This window comes from Triplophysa rosa, linkage group LG12, assembly GCF_024868665.1.
Source record: "Triplophysa rosa linkage group LG12, Trosa_1v2, whole genome shotgun sequence".
Taxonomy (NCBI): Eukaryota; Metazoa; Chordata; class Actinopteri; order Cypriniformes; family Nemacheilidae; genus Triplophysa; species Triplophysa rosa.
Window position 1 is genome coordinate 2328521 of NC_079901.1, and position 25675 is coordinate 2354195.

At 41.5% G+C, this 25675-nt stretch overlaps 2 protein-coding genes across 2 annotated transcripts in view; one reads left to right on the forward strand and one right to left on the reverse strand.

The window, feature by feature from the left end:
- mthfsd (methenyltetrahydrofolate synthetase domain containing) overlaps positions 1-20829 on the forward strand; it is a 75892-nt gene extending 55063 nt beyond the window's left edge. Inside the window, 2 exon segments of the mRNA XM_057347525.1 lie at positions 19651-19740; positions 19742-20829. Of these exon segments, the coding sequence (XP_057203508.1) occupies positions 19651-19740; positions 19742-20188 (537 nt within the window). The 3' untranslated portion in view covers positions 20189-20829.
- A 982-nt stretch (positions 20830-21811) lies between these two features.
- On the reverse strand, positions 21812-25406 carry foxf1 (forkhead box F1). Its single transcript, XM_057347527.1, has 3 exons — positions 25262-25406; positions 24152-25134; positions 21812-22840 (listed from the first exon to the last, which is right to left on the reverse strand). Exons 2-3 carry the CDS (start codon positions 25131-25133, stop codon positions 22677-22679), a joined length of 1146 nt encoding a protein of 381 aa, XP_057203510.1. The 5' UTR covers position 25134; positions 25262-25406; the 3' UTR covers positions 21812-22676.
- Between the last annotated feature and the right edge of the window lie 269 nt (positions 25407-25675).

Sequence of the window (25675 nt, forward strand, 5' to 3'; positions counted from 1 at the left end):
TGCCAAAATGCCAGTATTACGAAGTATACTTGTAAAAAGTAATCCGTTATGTCTAACGGGAACAAAACGCATGTGGAAACAAAATCTCTTAAAATTAACAACTAATTTGTTTCCTTTTTAGAAAAATTAACATATATATTGCTGAAATTGCATACATTAATATCTGTGAAAACTAAACCCATTTATACATTCCATTGCCATATTACATTCAAAATGTAATATAGGCCTAATACAAATACAAAAGAAACATTAATAAAGAATAGAAAGAATAATTTCAAAGGTAAACAACTAACTTCAGCTTATGCGTGATACATTTAGTTTATCTAAATTAGTTTTAGTTTTTTTTTACTATTAAATAGTAATATATTTGTCCACATAAAAATACAGAGTTAACCAGACTTTTATTTTGGCAGGTCGTCGGAAGACGCTTATTTTTTAGTGTTAGCTTCACTCAGTAAAATGTTCCGAAATAAACTCTCAGAGCAACTCTGGAGATGAAGTTCATCTGTTCATGTCCTCATAAAGCGCAGACGCAGACAAATTCATGAGCATCACATATGAAGGTAAAATCATGCCATAAAGATTTGCATGCGCAGGATAACATTTTTTAACAAATTTTGTAAAATCGTACGTGACATTGCAAGCGTAAAATAAATTTGCATTCGCAAAAAAGTTTTGTAAAGGTGTAAATCAAGCTGCAGGCGAAAGAAAACAAGTTTTTCAGAATTGTATCATTTTTCGTAAGCGTAATTCATGTGTTGTGTAACGGCAACTTCATATTACGTCAAGTAATTATGATCTGTATTCTTCTGACCTCCGTTTTTTCCATGCTTACACTTTTGGCACGTTTTTTGCGCTGAAATACGGCCAAAAGCATTGCAAGTCTGTAAACAGAGGTGTGCGTGCAAAAACAATGGTGCTATGAACTGCAAAACGGATTCATCGCGCATAACCTGTCTATGTGTGTAAAATAAATCTGTTGCAAACGTCTTGCCTACGCAGGCGAAAACTGTTTCTTGCAATAAACCGATGTGTACGTTTCTGTCTCGCGCTTACACTTTTGGCACGATTCTCTCACTAAATTGAGTTTGCAAGTTAAGGGGGAGGCGGGGCTACCTTCTTGTGACCAATCAAATGAGGTTCCTGATGACTCATCGTTTTCTCTTATCTGATTGGTTCAATAACGCGCCAGTCAAGCAGACATCAAGACACTTTGCTAGCAGTTCACCATTTTTTATATAAGAAATAGGTGTGATGAGAAATACGCAGAGGTGGGTAGAGTAGCCAAAATCTTTACTCAAGTAAAAGTACAAGTAACTTGAGAAATTGTTACTCAAGTAAAAGTAAAAGTCACTATTTTAAAATTTACTTGAGTAAAAGTATGCAATGAAAAAACTACTCAAGTAGCTAGTTGCTTAGTTACTTTGTATCTGATTATATACACCTATTAATATTAACGCCAATATTTTAATCATAATTGTCTGTTCTTCAAATCTATATTTCTGCAAGCCCACGTCTCTGTGTCTGACAGGTAACGTGCATGTTGCTGTGTCTGACGAACAGGTCGTGCGGGTGCGCGCAAATGGCGGGCATTTATCATCGCTGGCAAACAATGACACATTTGCAGTTTTGATTGTATAGATATAGATTAATATCCACTTCATCCAACGCTCTTTGTGTTCTGCGTGTTCTTAAATTTCGCGCTACGAGGAGTGCGTAATCCTGCTTCAGATGATTCAGATCGTGCTGCGAACTGAACAAATCATTTGAACTGATTAATTAGCCTATTCAAATGGTTTTGCCCATTGTTCAATTAATGCTTTCAAAAGAATCGACTCAAAAGAATCGATCACTCGGGAATTCCCGTAAAAAGAGACGACAACCTTGAAATAAACAATGCTTTTTTAATATCATATTTTAAAATGAAGGAACGAAGGAACGTCACGCAATGTAAGTTATGTAACGAAGTAAATGTACAGATTTTCTATTAGAAATTTACTCAAGTAAGAGTAAAAGTACACACTTTTAATTTTACTTAAAAAGTACATATTTTCCAAAATGTTACTCAAGTAAATGTAACGAAGTAAATGTAGCGCGTTACTACCCACCTCTGGAAATACGTGTGAGCGTGTGAACAGATTAAAATGCGTGTGTCTCACGGTGAATGCATGAGACTTGAGAGCCCTGTAACATGAACAGAGTTTAGCGGGCTGTGCGTCAGTAATAACGGTCCGTGGGGAAACGCAGTGCTCCGTGTTTACTGTAGTTAAATGGATTAAACGAGGCAACAAAAATTGCCTCGATGATTTTTTGTATTCGAATTACTCAAGTTACTCAAGGAATCGTTTCAGCCCTAGTGGCGTTTTACAAATAGTGCATTTCACAAATAAATTAATTTATCGGCTTTGAAAATGACCGATAATCATAAAAATGCTTAATATCGATGTCGATAATCGGTCAGGGTGATAATCGGTCGACCCCTACAAAGAACGCTCCAGTTAAAGGGGTGCTGCAACGGTGTGTCATGCATTCTGACTTCTTTGCAATGTTAAACGTGCTGTCTTCTCATGCTGAACATGGTCAACTTGTCAAAAAACAAGTTGGGCGTATTGCTTAATATATCTGTGCTCGATACACACCCCCAGCGATCGTACAAGTTTCAGAAAGTTATTTTCGAACATATAAAACTGTTTCATAACAATTTTTCTTAGTCCTTTATTGGACACTTCTCCTGGAAAAGCACGCGGCACGCCCACACGTCAGCAAGGAGAGCAGGAGAAGGAGCATGCGCAGACGTCACTTTCACTTGTGTGCAGGAGAGAGAGAGAGAGAGCATACGTTCGCAAAGTTCTGGTGTTTGTTTGTTCACTGCATTTATGTGATGAATGTTATATAAACGATGGATATAATGCTGGATTTGGAGATGGTTTGAAACTGATATATGGAGCCGTCCCAGCACTAAAAGATGCCGGACATGAACCGCATGCGGTGAGTGAAACTGATGCCTGTGTTTTGTTGGCAATGGGTGTGCACGTGCTTTAGTTCTGCCTACCCCTCCCCCCCATACGCGCCGTATGCTTTCGTAAAAAATCGTACAGCTGTATCTATCTTATATAAATGTGATCAAACTAAATACTCTTCGAAGATACGAAGTATGCAATACTACTCTATATGTACTCAAGATTAATATGAGATTGGCAGAAACTGTGTGTGTTAGGGCCGCATTAAGTTACCATTGCTGCTTCTTCTGCTTCTTCGGGTAATATTCACCCGAACCCAGGCCCGGAGCTGGCACAAGTTGAAAATCCAGAAGATTTAAAATCAAGTAGTGGATTATAGGGCTGGGCGATGTGACGATGTTATCGTATATCGGCGATGTCTCGCAAATATCCTGATGTCGATTACAACAGACATGATAACAGATGATAATTGATAATAATGGAAAACGTCTCGGTTACAGTTGTAACCTCGGTTCCCTTTCTGTCGGTCTCTCGACGTTGTGTCGAACCGACAGATGGGGTTCCAATGGAAAATGCCATAACACTGTGCCCTGTCACAATCTCAACGAAGCGACGGTGACTGGCCTGGGCGTGTCAGCCGTGAGCGCAACCGCGAAATTGTAACCTACCAGTGGGTAGGTAGGGGGTCCCAGAGCTTTCTTGAAAGGTGGGAAGGCCCCTACCTTCAGCCTCACAGGTGGTGGCCTTGTTTCCCTAACAGCGAGAAGCCGCCCGGAACCGTAAGGCCACTGGGTAAGCGCTACTTCCTCAAGCGGGGGATGCGCTACAGAGACCACTTCCTACCGCAGGGAGGAGACTAGTGGAGGTACCAACATGGTCTCACCGATGGGGGAGAACTCATGGGAAGAAAGTGCGGACTGAAGGAGTTAACCGCGAGGTGGAGGTCCACCTGGGGAGGTCATGGGTTACCAAGGTGGGAACCAGCATGAGGATACATCAGACGGAACCACTCTGCTGGGGGGTTGCAACGTCTGGTAGCACTAGGTCCGGTTAGAGCTATGTTGCGAATAACTCAGGTGATACCCGGCCTAAGGGGCAGGGCTGCTCTGCCCAGCCTGCCCACAGGAGGTGCTTGCTTAGTGATGGATGGAGTGCCTGTTCTTCACCCAGTGGGGGAAGAAGGGAGGCTAGTAGTACGCTGACCCCCTTAGGAGAAAGGGGGGGAAGGTACTGTCATAGGCGTACACCCTACCGGTCGCCAGTCTTGCCTGATGCCCGCAAGAGTCGAGCTGACCGATTTTACGCGAAGGCTGTAGGACCTCGCGAAGGTGATGGGTGTAGCCCAACCCGCAGCTCTGCAGATGTCTGCCAGAGAGGCGTCTTGACCCAGTGCCCACGAGGAGGCTGTACTCCGTGTGGAGAGAGCTCTCACCCAGTGGGCGTAGGCGGTCTTAGGACAGGAACGCCATAGTGACTGCGTCCATGATCCAGTACGCCAATCTCTGTTTGAGACAGCCCTCCCTGCTGATCTCCAAAACAGACAAAGAGCTACTCAGAGCCTCTGCGGCTCTGCGTGCGGTCCAAGCATAAGCGCAATGCGCGTACTGGACACAACACGGATGGGGTTGGGTCTTCCTCCCCGGTGGGGAGCGCCTGTAAGTTCACCACCTGGTGTCTCGGGGGAGTGGTGGGAACTTTGGGCACGTAGCCGGGCCGGGGTCTCAGGATAGCGTGAGAATAACCGGGCCTGAGTTCTAGGCAATCTGTGGACACGGAGAATGCTTGTAGGTCCGCTACCCTCATAAGCGTCTTCCCGAGAGCCGTCTTCATCGTGAAGTGAGAAAGAGCGGCATCTCCGAGGGGCTCCAGGACCGCATCAAGGTCGTAAGAGGGTACGGAGCGTGGGTGAGGTGGTAGCCTTCCCGCGCCCCTTAGGAACCAAATGATCAGGTTGTGCTGTCCTAGAGACTACCAGCAACTGGGGCGTGATGAGCGGCAACAGCGGCTACATACACGTTCAGTGTGGAAGGGGAGAGATTATTCTCGAGTCTCTGGGAGGACCGCACCCACTTGATCAAGCAACTCCGTGGGTCTTATCTTCGAGAAGAGCACCAGGATGAGAAGAGGCACCACTATAGGCGTATAGTCGCCAGGGCCCTATCCTGAGTAGTGGTCTTAACCGCTGCAGGGGTTAGGCCACTCAGGATCTCCTCGTTCGGTCCAGGGGCCAGACATGGAGGTTCCAGAGGTCTAGCCCGTGATCCCATAACGTACCCTTCTCCTGGGAAAGCAGGACCTTCGTCAGGGGAATCAGCCAGGGGGCAGCTGTCATCAAGAGCATTAGCTCCGAGAACCAAGTCCGGTTGGGCCAGTATGGCGCAACTAGTACACTTGATGCTCCTCTTCCCTGACCTTGCACAGGGTCTGTGCAATGAGGCTCACTGGGGGAAAGACGTACTTCCGCTTGTCCCACGGCCAGCTGTGCGCTAGAGCATCCGTGCCGAGGCAGGTAGTATCTTAGCGGGCAATGGGTGGTGTCCAGGGAGGCGAAGGGGTCTACCTGAGCCCGCCCGGACTGTACCCAATGAGCTGACTACGCGGGGGTGGAGTCGCCACTCTCCGCGAGGCGTCAACTGACGAGAGAGCACATCGGCTGTCTGGTTCAGGTCACCTGGGATATGTGTGGCTCGCAGGGATCTGCTCACCTGCGGACTCCACAGGAGGAGGCGTCGGGCGAGTCGTGTTAGCTGCCGTAAGCGAACGCCACCCTGGCGGTTAAAAACGCTACGGCAGTTGTGCTGTCCGACCGGACCAGCACGTGCTTGTTCTGCACGAGAGGTTGTAACCCCTTCCGTGCAGATAGCACATCCAACAACTCTAGGCAATTTGATATACCTGCGCAGGCGGGGGCCCGTCCATCGCCCCGACACTGCGTGCCCGTAGCACATGGCACCCCAACCCTGCAGGGAGGTGCCTGTCGACCCTGACGCGTCTCGCCTGCCCGAGAGGGACCCCCGTCCGTAGAAAGGTCATTGAAGACCAAGGGGTTAGGGTGCGTCGGCAGAAAAGCGTAATCACCATCCGCCTGCTGCGGGTGTGCCACGCTCTCCATGGAACTCGACTCTGTAGTAGGGCTGAACGATTAATCGAAATCGAATCGCAATCGCGATGTGAGACGTTGCGATTTGCTAATCGCAAGAGGCTGCGATGTGGAAGCGATGTGAAAAATAGGAAACGCGTCTGTTCCAAGCCCGCTTTGAGTGGCATTCTTGCTAACCAACTGAGTGAGCGCACCTCCGTTATGCCTAATCAGCACTGCCCCAGCCAACTGCATAAACATCCGTCATTAAAAAAACAAACATACAGAAGGCAGGAGAGAGACAGTGTGTGTTATTATGGCATCTGCAGAGTCAGATCGATCATATTAGGCAAATAAATACTAAAGAACCGTCCAATTCAGAAGACCGCACACACAGCTTGTGTCATTCTCGCGCGACTCTGCCCCGCGTTGCGCGTCTCGCGGACGAGCCGTTTAAACTTGACGCGCATACACAGCCTGTTTCGTAATGATGTTTATAGTACTTGAGTCCGGCTCGGGTATCTGGCAATATGGACGAGGCTTGACGCACGCGCGCACCCTGTGTAAACTCACGCCTAGCTCCGCGTTTCAAACAAATGTAAATTCTATCTAACTGTTTTGCTAATTTCACTTGGATGAAATTAAACATTCAGCACATTTTTTACTTGTTTTAAAAAATCCCACATACTTAAACAATAATAAATCAGCCTATGTAAACTATGAACTATTTTAATAATTCACTAACACAATAGAAAATGTTGTGGATTTAAGGGTTATAATGGGTGTTGTTTTTGTTTTAATGGAAACTATAATAGTGTACACTGGTATTTGGATTCTATTGGTGTAATGTAATCTGGAAGTTGGGAACCAATTGAACAACAGTAAACCCTATTTGAATAATGCCCAAAGCACACTACAAAAATTAATTTTTTAATGGTTTTAATGGAAACAATTAAATGTTTTTTTTGTTGTTGTTTTCTTTCAGGGTAACTATACCCATACTGTGCTCCACACAACAATATTGAATTGAAGCTTGAATTAGAAAAGTTAAAATCGCAAATCAAATCGCAATCGCAATTAGGGATGGGCATTTCTGATCATATTTCATTTCGAGTACTGGACAGGTTTGAAAAACGAGTACTCGATTAATTGAGGGCGGGGCATTAGAGGGGGCGGGGCGTGTCCCCCATACCATGGTGACAATGAAAATATTTTAATTACAACACTGATACGAAAATTTATGTTAATAAAACTATAAGATTGAGTAAATAATTAAATCGACACAGTGAATTTTTAATAATCTAACAATCAATGTTTTTAAAAACAAAGTAAACATTTAAAAGAAATATCAGCGTGAGATGAAACGTCATCTCTGCCCTGTCACATTTCTGTCTGTCAGTGTCTGACGGTAAAGTCTCTTATGCTCGTCTGACAAGTCTGTCTGATAGTAGTGGTCTCACCTGACATTTTGTCTCCAAATATACTGGTGCGGAGCAGTGTGAGCGTTTTTAATCCATTCAATTTCTTATGAACTTCAGCACACGTTCAAGTGGCGCTCGCGGAGAAGAGGAATACTCGCTTTGCTCCGCGAGCGCAACGCGAGCTCAGCTTCCTTGGGAATGGATTGAAAACGCTCACCCTGCCTGCGAGCGGCGCGAATACAACAAACAGAAATTCTGTGCACACTGGATGCAGCGCAAAGAGACGCAACAAACGTCCAGTTTCTTTTTGCATTCACCATGTTGCATCACGCCGCTCGCGTGCGGTGTAACGTTAGACAGAGTGTAAGATGATAACGGATCAAACTTGTAGTAGATTTGTATGTTTTGTATGCTGCTTGGCGCCGTACATTTTGCACTAGACTGTATTTTCGTCAGGTTTATCAAAGTGAAACCAAGCATCGCTGTGCGCTTTCAATATGCCCTTCTGTGCTCCGGACTTGACTCTGGACCGCAAACTCTCGCAACGCAACAATCAAATTTCTGGGCACAACCCGAAATGCCAGCATAACCAATCAGAAAGAAAGAAAATAATTAAAAACTGTATTTAAACCCCCAATCGATCATCGTTTTCACTATCGATCGTCGCTGTCGCGTTCGAGTACTCGAGTAATCGAGTACTCGTGCCCATCCCTAATCGCAATGTCTGTCAAAAATATCGCAATTAGATATTTTCCCCAAATCGCACAGCCCTACTCTGTAGCCAGTGTTGGAGCGGTCTCATGTGCATCAACATGTGCATCGAGGATGCCATGTGCCCAGGAGCCTCCTCCGGCTGACTGCTTGAAAAATTCCAGGCTGTTCAACACTGACTGAGCGCAGTCGCGCTGTAATGGAGACAGAGTTGAGTTCCATACCAAAAAAGAGGATGCTCTGCACAGAGGAGAGCTTGCTCTTTTTCGGTTGACCTGTGGACCCAATCGATCTAGGTGCCAAAGCACTAGGTCCTTGTGTGTACATAACAGATCTCATGAGTGTGTCAAATGAGCCAGTCGTCGAGATAGTTTAGTACCCGCACACCTCTCTCCCCGAGGGGAGTGAGGGCGGCTTCCACGATCTTCGTGAAGACTCGTGGGGACAGGGTCAGACCGAAGGGGAGGACTCTGTACTAATATGCCTGACCCTCGAAAGCGAACCGTAGAAACGGGCGATGATGAGGGAGAATGAGACATGAGAGTAAGCTTCCTTCAGGTCGATTGCCATGAATCCATCTTGACATCTGATAGATGCCAGGATGCGCTTCTGCGTGAGCATCCTGAACTGCAGCTTGAGTAGGTGCCTGTTCAGGGTACGCAGATCTAGCGACCCCCGCTCTTTTGGGGACGATGAAGTACGGGCTGTAAAACCCGTTGAACATCTCGGCTAGAGGGACGAGCACGATCACTTCCTCACCAGAGGGGTGGCGACCTCGGCCCGAAGCACAGGGCATCCTTGCCTCAGCTGAGGTTAAGAGGATGCCCCGAAACTTGGGCGGGCGTCCGGGGAGTTGGATCGCGTAGCCGAGACGGACCGTATCCCGTAGTCACCGTGACGGTTTGGGAAGCTCCTGTCAGGCTCCCAGGGACCGACAGGGAGGCTAGGGGTACGTTCTGCTTCATCGACCTCCCGGGGGTGGTTCGATGGCTGGCAGTACGGATCCCTCGCCGTGGGGGGGACCCCCGGGGAGGAGATCGGCTCTGCAGTTTTACCTGTCTGGCGATGATGTAGCACAACGCACCATCGAATGAGAGTGCTTAGGCTGATGATTATCCTCGACATTGGGTCTTGCCACAACGTCGAGTTGCCGAACACCGTCGTGTAGAGGGTGAGAGCGGCTGTAATAAACGCCCAGAGAGGGAGAAAACTTTTAGAAAGGTGTTCTCGATCTCCCTGGGGTCTTCCCATGAGGGCCGCTTTGGCTTTCGCCACGGCTGCTGACGGGGTGGTGGTCTCCTCTTCGATGTCTCGAAGAGGACCAGGGCTGCTGGGAAGCAGACGGTGCACGGGATCTCGGCGGCCAGAGGGCGGTCGAGTCTCGGCTGGGGAGGACATACTTGATATCCTCTGTCTGCTCCCTAACTGTCTAACTCGACAGTATCACCAAACAGCCCCCCCTTGCGAGATGGGTGCATCGAGAAAGCGGACTTTCTCAGTTTTACTCACCTGTGCAAGGTTCAGCCAGAGGCGTCTCTCCTGGACCACAAGTGTGGACATCGCCCGACCCAGGTCCCGCGCGATCACCTTGTTCGCCCGAGAGCGAGGTCGGTGAAGCCGCGGAGTTCCTGCATAAGCGCTGGGTCGGTCTTACCCTCATGGAGCTCTCTCCGCGCATTGGCCTGCAGTAAGGCCATAGCATGGAGAGAGGGGACAGCTTGCCCCGCAGCAGAGTAAGCTCTCGACACCTCAGATGCCGAAAAGCCTACGTGCTTTGGGCGGGAGTCTGGGTCGAGCCCCTGGGGGACATCGACGTATCCTCTAGCTGCCCCACCATCGAGGGAAGAAAGGGTGATGGAACTAGTTGACGTGTACGCGCCGAAGGGGGCGTTCCAGGTCGTACTAGGTTCCTCATGCACTTCCGGGGGAACACGGCACTGAGGGCGAGTGCGGCTTGGAGCCGCTCTCAAGCCCGATGTACCGTGTATCCAGCCGCGAGTGTTGGGAGAGGCAGTACGGTGCACCGCAACCCAATGCCGGCGGCCCGGGAAAGCATGGCTGACATTTCGACGTCCGCTTCTTCCTGATCTCGACCCCCCGAGGGAGGGAGCTTCAAGGAATCGTCGGAGCCTGATGCCAGTAAGTCACCCTCTGATGCTGCAACAGACATCTCATCATCACGTACCGTGTCCGATACGTGATTGAGGAATAAGACGGCGGACTCAACGTCAAGAGACCGACAGAAAGGGAATACGCGTTATAACATTATCATGTGATGTAGGCTTCCGCGTGAACGTTAATGTTCATATGCCCAGGCAGTCAGTAACAGTGACAGAATTTTGGAAACGCGGTTTTGTTCGGTCAGTTGAAAGTGCTGCTGTTTTCTGCCAGTCGCTGCACAGATAGACCAAGAGAAAGACGAGTTGTGTCGGCAAAGCAAAACCTCACGCTCGCGGGGCTGTACTGGTGTTCGAATTGTACTACCCAGTCAGATTTTCCAACCGCAGGGCAAAACTTAATATAATCTAAACCGACAACAAAAACAGGTAGGATGATTTTACAATGCAACATACCCTGTCAGAAAGTTCATATTCCCGTAACAGTATAAAATAAACAGGTAGGATGATTTTATAGTGCTAAAAAATTGACGTTGCATGAAGTCAAACACACCCGACATTATCGGATATCGGGATGATGTTAAAGTCGATTATCGATAATTGTTTTAAACACATCGCCCAGCCCTAGTGGATTATGTCTTATTCATTCAAAGGCATGTAGTTTATTGAATAAAATTGATGTAGTTTGTGTCTGTGCACACTCAACTGACTGTGACATTATGGTCTTATCAGAAACATGGCTAAAATCATCAATTACGAACAATATGATTCACATTGATGGATATAATATTTATAGGACAGATTGCATTTCCAAAGGAGGGGGAGTAGCAATTTATGTCAAATCGGTTTTAAAGTCGGAGTCCATCAGTAAGCCCAAATGCTTTGAACTGTCTGTACTTAAACTACATTTTCCCAGTGGTGCTGACTTCATACTAATGGGATGCTATCGTCTACCATCTACCATCTACCATCGGCGTCTCACGAACACTGCTTTCGGATTATATAAAAAAGTATACAGACATTGACTTTGTATTGCTGGGAGACTTGAACTGGGATTGGTTATCAAAGTCCTCAGATTCATTCAAGGACACTTGTGATGCACTAAATCTGTCACAGTTAATTAATTCTCCAACACTGTTAAATTTTAAACATATGGAGAAGTCTACATTGCTTGATGTTATACTTACAAACTCTCCACAAAAGTATTCATCAGTTGGAATTTTTAGTAATGATGTTAGTGACAATTGCACAATTGCCTGTGTTAGAAATGTTAGTGAACAAGCTTTTTTAAATGACGTGTATGATAGTGAAGTGTTCCGTGTATATGAAATGGGAGATGCTGATTTGGCATGGAATTATTTTAAAACATTTTTTATCATTAATTAACAGGCATGCACCTATAAGAAGATTTAAAGTATGTGACAAAAAAATCCATGCTTTAATGATTTTGTTCTCACTTCTATTAGAGAAAGAAATATTGCTTAGGCATGATAAAGCTTTCCTGTGGCTCAGTGGTAAGAGCATGGCGCTAACAACGCCAGAAACATACATTACTTAGAAACAAATGTATAGGATAATGCAATGTAAGTCGCTTTGGATAAAAGTGTCTGCCAAATGCGTAAATGTAAATAAAAAATGCAAAAAGTGAGTATTATTTTAATATGATAAACAAATACCTAAATGATCCTGGTAAATTTTGGAAACTGATCAAATCATCAACTGGATCTGTGTTGGCTTCAGCAACTCCTGATTCACTAATAATGAATAATGAAGAAATTAGGGGTAAAGAAAATTTAGCAGAAGCCTTTAATACACATTTTATAAATGTAGGTTCAATGAATCATCACGATTCCCTTAATATTCCCTTAATTGCGGGAACACTTGCCTCTATTTTTAATTTAAGTTTAAGCTGTTGTCTGATACCTAGTTCATGGAAATCAGCAATTGTTCAGTCACTACTGAAAGGTGGAGATTCCACTTTGCTGGATAATTATCGACCTATTTCAAAACTGTTTGTAACAGCTAAAGTGTTTGAATCACTGGTGAATAAACAGTTAGGACTATTTGTATGTGAATAACATTTTATGTCAAACTCAGTCAAGTTTTAGACAAGGACATAGTACTATAACTGCAACCATGTCAGTTACCAATGACATTATCACTGCACTGGATGATAAAAATCATGTGCTGCACTCTTCATTGGCTTATCCGAGGCATTTGATTCTGTGAATCATGATCTTTTACTGAAAAGGCTCCAATGTGTACGTTTTAGTAACACAGCAGTAAAATGGTTCTCAAACTATCTGATAGGAAGACCTCGATGTGTGTCTATAGATAATTATACCTCGACTCCTATAATAGTGAAGACAGGTGTTCCCCAAGGATCAATCTTGGGACCAATCTTATTCTCTATTTTAGTGTTGTCAAAAGTACCGGTACTTCGGGTCCAAGTCGGTACCTAAAAATAAAAAAGTTGTCGGTACCTAATTTTCACAAGACCCGGTAGTACCGACGTACCGGGTCAACCGGGTACTGATGCTCTGTCTGACAGGTTGTCAGTCGGAAACTTTTCATAGACGCAATAAGACGTGATGAGCGGATAAGCGCAGCTCCGATCCACAAGAGATGCGCACAGAAATACTTCAGATTAAAGTCATATCACGAAGAAAACGAACAGAGTTTTGTTGTGAAAGGAGGAAACATCCGGATTTAAGTTAACAAGTTCAAGCGGTAAGTTTCAAATTCTGTTCGCGTTTACATTACGAATGTTGTATCATATGTTAAGTTAAAGGTTACGTCAAAATTAACATCCCTGTTTGCGTGTTAATTTGTTAGCGCCAATGCTAATCCAGTCAAGTGTCCTTATTAACCATTTAATGCTTTAATAACTGTAATGGAGTAAAATAAATGGGAGGACAGGATAGGGTTTACAGTACCTATTTTATTTAGGCCTATCATACTAACTGTATGACTAGCAATGTGTATGTCTTGGATGGATAACTCTATTAGGTTTAAAAAGCCACATTTAAACTAAAGAAAAATATATCTGTTGCATTTATTATTTTAATATACAGTTACCTTAATGCAAGTAATCTTGTGTAAATGCAGTATTAAAAACTGAGGTTTGTTCTAATATTGCATATGCATGTTTGTTCAGTCAGTTGACTTACTGAAGTTTATTCTATTTGTCTTCTACAGCAGCAGACTGAGGAGGATGTTCATCAGCATGAAAGACCCCAGTGAGCACACAACAGTTTCAGCAACAATTAACTTATACTTCATGTATACAAAATGGCATTGCTTTCTATACATTTATATTAACAATGAGCTTTATTAATAAAATTGTGTTTCAATTAGCATGTACTGGTGTTTTGCTTTGGTACCGAAATTGGTACCGAGAACCGTGGAATTTTACTGGTATTGGTACCGACTACTGAAATTTTGGTACCGTGACAACACTACTCTATTTATATAAATTAACTTGATAAAAGGAATTGATTCAGCAAAGGTGCACTTTTATGCAGATGATACTATTATTTATACTGTGGCTTCAACTTTAAAAGTGTCAATGGACTCCTTACAGAATGCTTTTAACTCAATCAGACTTCTCTAGATAATTTAAAATTAGCACTGAATACTTAAAAAAAAAACTAAATATATGATTTGTACATGGTCTAGATCTTCTCTACATGATTTCAGGATTAAAACTCTAAATCGTATTCATCTAGAGAGGGTTGTATATTATAAATGTCTTGGTATTTGGCTTGATGATAAGCTGACTTAGTTCTCATATTGCTAGGTTTTTATTTTCGTTTAAATATGTTTCTCCTTTGTTGTTCGGAAGCGTTTAGTAGAAAGTAGTTTTCTGTCAGACCTGGACTATGGTGATATAATCTATATGCATGCACCCTTGAATATTTTGAAAAAGCTGGATGTAGTTTATCATGCTGCCTTACGATTTGTTACTGGTGTAAGTGTGCGTACACATCACTGTAATTTATATGACATGACAGAATGGACTTCACTATGCTTAATAAGAAAAAAACATATGTTGATTTTTATTACCGGTCTACGCAACCTGCACTACACCTCATGAAACAGACATAACGAGCGTCTTGCTGATAGCTTTGTAGTTCCGTTCGTACGTGGTCAAGACACTTACATCTCATCTGTCTTCATATGATTCATTTTTCTGTTACAAAAAGAACATTCCATTAGCATAATCATTCTTCACAATGGGAAGTGTGGATGGGCCTGTTATTGCCGAAATTTAACTGAGAAAATGCATTGCAAAATTACAAACTGCTGTATTCATTTTAATTGTTTACTTTTATCAAAAGCATATAGCCCTACAAGATAAATATAAAAATACATGAAAATTAAAAGCTCTGAATGTGCTGTACTTGAAGAAATTTGAAAGCTTTATTTCATGTGTTGTTTACTTGTGCAAAACCCATGTTACTTTGTTAATGCAACCTGTCTCTCATAACTTAAATTGTTGCGCTTGTCATTACATCACATGGTTAATCTCTGGCCCACACTCCAGTACAGTAGGTGGCGGATATGCTCCTCAAACGTAAATTGCCACCGGCCATTGAAAAGGAAAAGAAGATCACGTCAATATGGCGTACGACGGCTGGATCGCATTCATACTACATGTCACGATCGAGGTGAAAGAACCCAAATGCAGGCAGGCGGTGAAGGGGTTAACACAAGACTTTAATTTTAAACAAAAACACACAAAACAAAAACCCACGATGGGGTGCAAANAATAAAAACTGAGGTTTGTTCTAATATTGCATATGCATGTTTGTTCAGTCAGTTGACTTACTGAAGTTTATTCTATTTGTCTTCTACAGCAGCAGACTGAGGAGGATGTTCATCAGCATGAAAGACCCCAGTGAGCACACAACAGTTTCAGCAACAATTAACTTATACTTCATGTATACAAAATGGCATTGCTTTCTATACATTTATATTAACAATGAGCTTTATTAATAAAATTGTGTTTCAATTAGCATGTACTGGTGTTTTGCTTTGGTACCGAAATTGGTACCGAGAACCGTGGAATTTTACTGGTATTGGTACCGACTACTGAAATTTTGGTACCGTGACAACACTACTCTATTTATATAAATTAACTTGATAAAAGGAATTGATTCAGCAAAGGTGCACTTTTATGCAGATGATACTATTATTTATACTGTGGCTTCAACTTTAAAAGTGTCAATGGACTCCTTACAGAATGCTTTTAACTCAATCAGACTTCTCTAGATAATTTAAAATTAGCACTGAATACTTAAAAAAAAAACTAAATATATGATTTGTACATGGTCTAGATCTTCTCTACATGATTTCAGGATTAAAACTCTAAATCGTATTCATCTAGAGAGGGTTGTATATTATAAATGTCTTGGTATTTGGCTTGATGATAAGCTGACTTAGTTCTCATATTGCTAGGTTTTTATTTTCGTTTAAATATGTTTCTCCTTTGTTGTTCGGAAGCGTTTAGTAGAAAGTAGTTTTCTGTCAGACCTGGACTATGGTGATATAATCTATATGCATGCACCCTTGAATATTTTGAAAAAGCTGGATGTAGTTTATCATGCTGCCTTACGATTTGTTACTGGTGTAAGTGTGCGTACACATCACTGTAATTTATATGACATGACAGAATGGACTTCACTATGCTTAATAAGAAAAAAACATATGTTGATTTTTATTACCGGTCTACGCAACCTGCACTACACCTCATGAAACAGACATAACGAGCGTCTTGCTGATAGCTTTGTAGTTCCGTTCGTACGTGGTCAAGACACTTACATCTCATCTGTCTTCATATGATTCATTTTTCTGTTACAAAAAGAACATTCCATTAGCATAATCATTCTTCACAATGGGAAGTGTGGATGGGCCTGTTATTGCCGAAATTTAACTGAGAAAATGCATTGCAAAATTACAAACTGCTGTATTCATTTTAATTGTTTACTTTTATCAAAAGCATATAGCCCTACAAGATAAATATAAAAATACATGAAAATTAAAAGCTCTGAATGTGCTGTACTTGAAGAAATTTGAAAGCTTTATTTCATGTGTTGTTTACTTGTGCAAAACCCATGTTACTTTGTTAATGCAACCTGTCTCTCATAACTTAAATTGTTGCGCTTGTCATTACATCACATGGTTAATCTCTGGCCCACACTCCAGTACAGTAGGTGGCGGATATGCTCCTCAAACGTAAATTGCCACCGGCCATTGAAAAGGAAAAGAAGATCACGTCAATATGGCGTACGACGGCTGGATCGCATTCATACTACATGTCACGATCGAGGTGAAAGAACCCAAATGCAGGCAGGCGGTGAAGGGGTTAACACAAGACTTTAATTTTAAACAAAAACACACAAAACAAAAACCCACGATGGGGTGCAAAACAAAACCAGAACTACATAAACGGGAACAAAACCAGAACTCAAAACAAAACACCTCCCATGAGAGGGAAAAAACTAAACAAAATCCAAAACAAGGCAAGGAATAAATCACACGGCAGGGGAAGCTAGGGGAACACGAAACACTCACAAAATCCAACAGGAACGCAGGTTAGCACAGAGACAGCACGTAGGCACACGAGTACAGGGTGCACGTACAAACACACATGCAAACGTAATCCAAAGGCACAAGACAAAGAAACATGAGGGCATTTATAGGGGAAGACAAACGAGGGATAACGAACGAGGACAGGTGTGGAACATCAAACACTCAGGGAAAGATAACAAGGAAACGAGAGGAGCGGGGCCAATGACAAGACACTGGAGAGAACGCATATTATTGTCAAAAGAACAATAATATGTTTCTCTCCACACCTAACCAAAGACTTTGTCATGGCTCTGCTACAGGACCAAGAAAACATGACTAAATGAAGCAGAGCCATGACACTACACCCATTCAGGCAAAACAATATGTAGTATGATTGGCTGTATTCTGCGTGGTCTCTGTAATTTGATTGGCTGGAATTCTGTGAACCCGGTTTTTATTTAATTTGATTGGTCAATCTTTTGACATTGACGAGCACTTGTTACCGCTGCTGCAACCACTGGGACACAGAAATCACAACAGCCAGGTAGGGCAGTACATTCGCAAGCATAAACACACACTCTTTTGTCGGCGGCGCCCGCATGATCAACGCACTTTTTGTAATAAGCCCACAGGACAGCCACCTATTAGTGCATTACAATGATCTAGTCTTGACGTAATGAATGCATGAATTAACTTCCCTGCAACTTCTCTGACAGCATATGATGTAGTTTAGATTTATTCTTAAAATAGAAAAACGTGGTTTTACAGGTGTTGGCACCATGGCTTTCAAATGACAGATTACTATCGAATAAAACGCCAAGATTCTTTGCTGACGACAAGGTTTTTATGGAACATCCGTCAATAGTTTAAGCTGTATTCCGTTACGTATGGTGGTTTTCAGTCCAATAAGTAACACTTCTGTTTTGTCAAAGTTCAGTAATAAAAAATTGTTACTCATTCAGTTTTTTATATCGACTATGCATTCCATTAATCTATTGAACTGTTGTGTTTCGTGAGGCTTTGAGGAAATATAAAGTTGAGTATCATCAGCATAGCAGTGAAAGCTAACTCCGTGTCTCTTAATTATATCTCCTAGAGGTAGCATGTAGTGTGAAGAGCAGAGGCCCTAAAACTGAGCCCTGTGGTACACCGTACTGGACTTGTGATTTGCGTGACATCTCATTGTTTATTGCTACAAATTGAAAATGGTCAGATAAGCAAGATTTAAACCATTTCAAACCTATTCCATTAATGCCGACTCCCTATGAGAAACTCAGGACCATCCCGTTGTGCAGCCATCCACTCCCTATGAGAAATAGGAAGAGAGGACAGTCCAGACACGTCATACATTTTTACCACACATTCATCAGATGCCTCACGACTCTTTTAACGAATTACTACACAAAAGTGAAGTTTTAAAATTGCAGTGACATATTTGAGAAAGTTGCATTTGTCAAACTTGTGAGAATGCCAGTTTACACATTTGTGAAGTAACAGCAATAGTCTATTTTAATATTAAATTGTCAGCGAGAAGGTGAAAAAAAAAAAATTTTTTTAAAAACAACATTATGTTTCTCTTTAGTAGCTCCTTTGAAGGCATTTCAGAAAAACGGTTCTATGTGTAACAAAGCACACATTTACATCTAGCCAGTTGTTATCGTGGCGGACACCTCAAAGGTGATCAGGATTTCTCAGTTAAGGTGTTTATTTAGCAAAAACATTCGGCAGGATGTACTTCATCCCACTTAATACATGGCTGCCACACAAATTAATTATTGGACATTACATATCGTTTTAAAATATTAAGAAAGTCAAACCATCAGTAGGAAAAAACATTTCCTGTCAGCTTTAAGCAAAGACACAATGTTCAAACAAGAATATACTAGCAATATGGATAAATCATTTGTAAATGTAATATCATATGTTAATACTTATCCATATTCATCTTTAATGTCTTAAACTGCACTGGTCAAGATGACTAAATAGTGCCTGCATGACCCTGTGTTTTAGCAGTTGTTACGTGGTAACCGACCATGGAATTTTGTGACTTACCAGTCAGAATCAAGTATTCCAGAGAGCTGTGTAATCATTTGTTTTATATACTTTAAAATACTATACTCTAAGAAAAATCCGCAAAAATAGGGCACAATATATTAATATGAAGGAATTTTCCATATTCATTTTTACAGTTGTTTTACCTGTATTTTTCACTGCATTAAATTACATTTTAGCATTAACGGAAATGTTGTAAAATAAAGGGAAAATGTTCTGGTAGTTTTCTGCCAGTACTTTATTATTATTTTTACAGGATTTTTTACAGACTGGTTCAATTTCCAGTTTGAGATATTACGTGCAGTACAATAAATGTAATTTATCTGTTTTTATAAGATTACTACAATTAATATACCATTATCATACTTTGCGAATCTTCATAAAACAATAACCAGAAAGGTAGGCTATTTCAATACTAAAAATGAACAGAAAGGTATACCTTTACCAATACCTTTACTGATAAATGTATATCAAACGCTAACATTGTGCTTACAATGACATTGATGATGTGATTACTGCCTTTTTTTCTGAGGCTCCTATTTGTCAAATAATGTAATCAGTAAATATTATAGATAGTTCTATTTTGTGTGCATTTAAAAAAGAGACCGGAATTAAATCAAATTTGTCAAGTTTCAGTCTGATCTGAGCATATTGTGTTTTCCCAGAAGTCCTGGTACTGCCTTGACAAAAACCATCACAGATCGATTTTAATAATCTACTTATATGTTTTTTTTCAGCTGGACACAGAAGTGCTGACGAAAATACCTATTTTGAAGAAACTAAGATTACTGGAGCAGAAAGCAGGAAAAGATGTGACGTTAAAAACACCACCTGCTGGAGAATAACAACTTGCAAGAGGCCTGTCAAAGTAAAATACAGCATGAGCTAAAATGGGAACCTAATTTTGATCCTAAAAGTAAGCAGCCGCAGCAGGGACATTTGACTTCTGCAGATGACAAACGTGCTAGATTTAAGGATAAGTTTCATATATGTCCCAGCAGCACTATATACCTTGGCGACATTCCCGCAAGGTTGCGTGTGAGTGAGCTGAAAAACCTGCTGAAAGAACAGGAAGCCGTTCCTTTGAGAATCAACTGGCAGGGGGCGCAGCATAGAGCCTTCCTGCATTACGCTGACAGCGCTAGAGTCGAGCATGCTCTCCAAGCTCTAAAAAACATCACTGTTCACGGCAACACCCTGCGAGCTGAATATGTCAAAAGTCAGAACACCAAAGAAAATGAGGGAATTAAGATTAAAGGCTTCCAGGGTGTATAAAATAATTCATAATCTAATATTGTTGTATTATCTTACCTGATAACCTTTCTACACAATAATGATGCATTATAGCAGTAAAAACATATTTTGCAGAATGACAGTTAAGGCCTGACGAAAAAAAGTGTGTGTTCTGAATTTATTTATTGTCTCTATGACGTCTGAACAGTGTCTGAAACTTTTTGTAAGCAAATGATTTACATGTGATTGGTCATGGCTTCTATACAAGCCCTGCGTGTCTGTTGGGTACTCCATGTGTGTTTGTGTTTGATGTCCTCAAACTTAAAGAAAGCATCAATATAAATTCAATTGTAAATGTCTGTTTGAAAAAAAAAACTTTTAAAGTTTTAGGAAAAGGGTAAGAGCTGGATTTCACAAGTGATAAATGTCAGTAGCTGTACAGTATAGCCTACACAAACTATTGTTTACGTGTATTAAATTAGAATGATTTTGTTTTCTGTCGTTCTTAAGATAATTTATCGTCATATTTTTTGCAATAACTTTGTAAACAAGTAGTAGTTCTTTTTAGCCACACTAGCATACAACCGTGAACTAATGGAGGTAGATCTTTAGTATCCTATTTTACAAATGTCCTGTCATAATGTCACGTGTCTTTAAATATAATCATATACAATTCAGCAATGATGTCATATCATTGTATGTTGGCATTGTTTATTTTACCCTTTTCCGTGTTTGGGTGTTATTTGTCATTTAAAACAACTGGCCCTGGATTTTTTTACGTTAACTATTCTGTTAAATGTGTCATTTTTCGTAACGATTTTAATCAAAATTATTCTAAAGGTTTAAGTAAGTTTTCATTTTTATTGAAGTTTTAAAAGCATTTTTAAAAATAACCTGTGAGAGGCTGCTCACAATGTCGTAAGTGCCTTATCGCTTTACTGAAATTATTATTTGTACCTATATATTATACAAATTAACCTAAAATCTATGACCCAAGCAGAAGCTGCCCAACATTTAAAAAATCATCAAAATAACACTTAGGAGGTTCGTTTTAGGTTAAAGATCACGGGCACTGTGAATATATAAGTGATTCTGTGCGAGTTCACATTATGGTCACAGCACTATGGGTCCTCGAAGACAACTTTAAGCCTCAGCCAATACTGATTTGATATTTTTTTCTTCATTTCAGTATAGCTCATACTGTACTCGAAAACTCCACAATGATAATTTATATTTGTTTCAATATGTAAAATCTATTGAACATGTTCAGTAGTGACAGCATCAACGCTTCCTCGTTGCAGTCAAATTATGTTAACAAAACAGCAACAACTCCTTAATAGAAATAGTAGGCCTATTTGTCTGTCAATAAATGACAAGACGATCTAAATTTTCTTGTTTGTCAGGAGTAGGGCTATGTTTGCGGTCGCTCTTTAGTTTTCTCTGATCCACCAAAGCAGCGTTTGTTCTCCAAGGATTCTCTGAATCAGTCTCAGACCTTTGGCCGCATAGACATTATGGCTATATAGTCTGTTTATTTTATTTGATTTACATCCTCTATTATTACTCATTCATTTATTATTCTACAGGCTACATTGTGTGTTTGTTTGAGTTACGTTTATTTAAATGCAGTAATGATAATTTCTATTATGCTCAAATAAGCTTATGATCAAATCCACAAAATCTCGTTCAGAAAAAAATCACGTTTTGAACAGTTTTTTGCAAACTCCATGCCATTACTTTTTAATTTTCATAGAAGTGTTACATAACATTTAAAGCCATCGGAACAGAAAAACACTACTATAAGATTTTTCCTACACCATGTACAGTTTATATACAGTGCTTGAGGAATAAGAGGTGTCAATATGGGTAGGTAGCCTACAACTAAGTAAACACAATCAAAATAACTAACAGTGCTTATAATATATCTTCATGTTACATTGGGCAAATATTGCCAATAAAGCGGTCAATACTGCGGCTATAACTGTAGCCTAAAATTTAACGTTTGAACAGAATAAATAAGTTGCGCTGTCGAGTTTAAAAGTGCCTTCATTTACCGTCTTAAAGCGAAATGAAATGTTTCATTGACAAACGATCGTCCTTAAGATACCAGCTCCTCTTGAAGGACAATGCAACATTAAAATACAGTAAGATCGGCCTTTTTTACTCATCTTTGCATCTCAAAGAGTGGTGGTCATCCAGCAGCAGAGTTAGTACCGAGCTGTTGGGAATGACATGCTCTGGCTTTTAAAGGCTGAAGGTTTCGTCTGAAGTTCTCTGGAAGTTCATTTGTAAATCGCTTTGGATAAAAAATGACTAAATGTAAATGTAAATGAAGTACCGAGTCGGCTCCTTCATGACGAGTTTGTCATGTTTAAATTGTTGTTTCATTTGTCAGCTTCTGAATAGTCGTGACGGTAATTTTTAATCCGTGTTCCTTTCCACAGGAGCCCACTAAAAGAGCACTCCATAGTTTTAGTTACTCGTCGTTCGCGCCTGCTTGTTATAATGAGCTTTGTTTGTTGTAATGCTGTCACATCACACAGGGTTTGATATCCTGATAGGCGACCTGCTGGTGGTGGTAGTAAGAGCTACTCCCTGGTGAATGCATCGATGAGGAGGTCATGGCGTTAAAAGAGAAGACAAACTCCTTTCTGTCACACATGCTGGGAGACTGGGAATGATAGCGGGGAATACCTGCCGAGACAAAGCATATAACAAGACGTTATTATAAACTCGAAAATAACTGGTAGCCTATTTTCATTAGTTTAATTTACCATGTGTTTAATTTAGTTACCAGGAAATGCATCATTATTTATGACAGAAAGATTACCCTGCGAAACGTAATATACTTAAGACGTAATAACTTTAAAAATAAAATAAAAATAACTTTTTTAGGCTAGCCTATTATTATTATTTCAGAGATACGCTCATCATGCATCCGTGGCATTAGTTATGCATCCATTGCATTTCTTAATATCTTCAAATCGTAAATATAAAACTCAAATACGCATGTTTTCTTGGTAATTTCAACGACGGGTGTGAGACAAAACAACCGTTTTATTTGCAAAGGGGCTATAAACATGTCAATGTCTTATAAATGCATACAATTTACGGTAAGAAAAATGAACACTTAGTAGGCCTAGTAAATTTTAATAGTACAGTAATTGTAACAAACCATTTAACATCAATGTAGATTAGTTAAATGTCAAGATTAGTAGGCCTAAATAAATTATATCAAGGCTATATGATATTTCTATTTAAATGTATTGTATTAACTATGTTGAAATGATATTATACAAAATAAATTTAAATACGGCTTATTTCTGAAATAACCTGTACTTGATTTCAAAGTTTTTTTTATTTTAAGTGTCTTGTTACGATGCAGGAGCTTCGTAAATGTCTTACAAATAGTTTTAAAAAGCTTGAAATTATTGCAATAAGTTGTGTGCGATAATGTCTTATCTTATTAATGTCTTAATGGAGTGAGCTAAAAGATTGGGAAGTTTAAAGATCTGGGTGGGATCGCATTTAATTGACGGCTGGACTGCTTGCACGCAAATCCCCACGGACACACACACTGCTGCAGGGCTCGTGGCGAGACTTTTTTTGCTATTGCCCAGTGGTTACAGCAGGCGGGCATAGAACTTCTGCGTGTGCATGTGTAGAGTGGAGCTGTACTAAGTTAATTTTATAGATACACAGTGGTTTTACCCTCTTTTAACCTGCAACAGCGAATCTTAAAGAAAACGTAAATATTCCTAAATTTAGACTTTTACCTATTTTGACCTATAACTCTAATGCGTTTAATGCATTCACCAATTCTTCTATATTACATATTTAGTACCTTTTAATGTTCAGTAACGTAAATATAAAAAATGTTTGCGCAACATGTATTAAGAGAAAAATCATCATCAAAAAGGCGCAAATCAGTTGGCCGTTAGATCATTACATGAAATCAAACGTGTAAATAAAAGAGTGTGTTTTTAATACACATATCATCCTTACCTTGAAGGTCGGTGGTGCCATGACCGTTGTGGTGCAGGTAAGACTGTTCCAGAGAGTGTGTGGGTAAACTGGGTTGCAGCGGGTTGCCACCGGGGTTGCACGGAGAGAGCGGCTGCTGTTTGATATAAGACGCCCCGTTGTTGAGAGAGTTGGAGGGTGCCGGAGGCCAGGCCGAGGCCGTGCTGGAGTACACGGGATGGGGCTCCATAACTCCCCCGCCGGCGAGAAGCGGCGAAGCAGAGCTGTCGTGGTGGGGGTACTCGCTCCCCGAGGATCCTGTGCAACTCCCCATGTAGGAATGTCCACTGTTCGTTGACAGATGTGACATGGAGTGTCCTGCCAAGCCCATTCCTTCCATATTGCTGGCCAAATGTCCATTCATCATCCCAATCCCACTCTCCAAAGATAAACTGTTTGGAGGACAAGACAGGCCCCCGCCGCCCCCCTGAAAGTTGTAGGACTCGGGTATGTGATTAAATGCCAGTCCGTTCATCATGCTGTACATGGAGGGTTTGAGAGCCTGACATTTGCGCCTGAAGCCTCGCGGTCTCCTGCGGAAAGATCCCTCCTCAAACATGAACTCACTGGCCGGGTCGATGGTCCAGTAGTGACCCTTTCCAGGTCTACCCAGACCCTTAGGTAGCTTAATAAAGCACTCGTTCAGAGACAAGTTGTGGCGAACGGAGTTCTTCCAACCTTGATACGAGCCTCGGAAAAACGGGAAGCGGCTTTGGAGGAATTGGTATATCTCACTCAGAGTAAGCCGCTTGGTTGGAGAGCTCTGTATGGCCATTACAATGAGCGCAATGTAGGAGTACGGCGGCTTCTCAGGACGCCGAATTCCAGCGTTCGTTTTTTTGGTTTTGGTGCTGGTGGAGGACGATGAGGTTTCCATCACAGGCGTCTGTCCGTGCGGTTTTTCCGACATAGGGCTGCTGTGGGCAGGGGTCTGCACGGAGGGCTGTTGCACTTCAGCCGTCATTCTTCACACACGCAAGAAAAATCCACAATCGTTTTTACGTAGCTCTCATAAATTACACACAGATGATGAATTTGTGTCGTAATGAAGTCCCTCTGTTTATGCGGTGCCCCTGTAATAGTACTACCCACCTTATAACTGAAGTCTTACGGGAAAAGGGAGCTTCTTTCTGCTTCAGATCCTGTCTTCTTGTTCTTCCTTTAGGAGTTGAGCTTTTACTTATCTGTTACCATCAGCTCCTCTCAGACTCTTGAGCATGGGCAAGTCAGAGACGCACAGGGGCCGCCCAGTGTCCCTCCCACTTTCAGCTCTGCCGGGGTGGGCTTTGCAACATCTGCACACACTCACGCAAAACTAGAGCACTTTTAAAATGAAGACTTTATAGTCTTAATATTTGTAAATTATATAGCACCATATAGCATCATAGTGCATAGCCTATAGGTTTATGGCTTTTTAAACTTTAAATTCAAAAGCAGTCTGCGATCAATTTAAAAATACATTTTCAAAAATACATCAGTAATACAGCTGGAGGATCGCGGTATTTT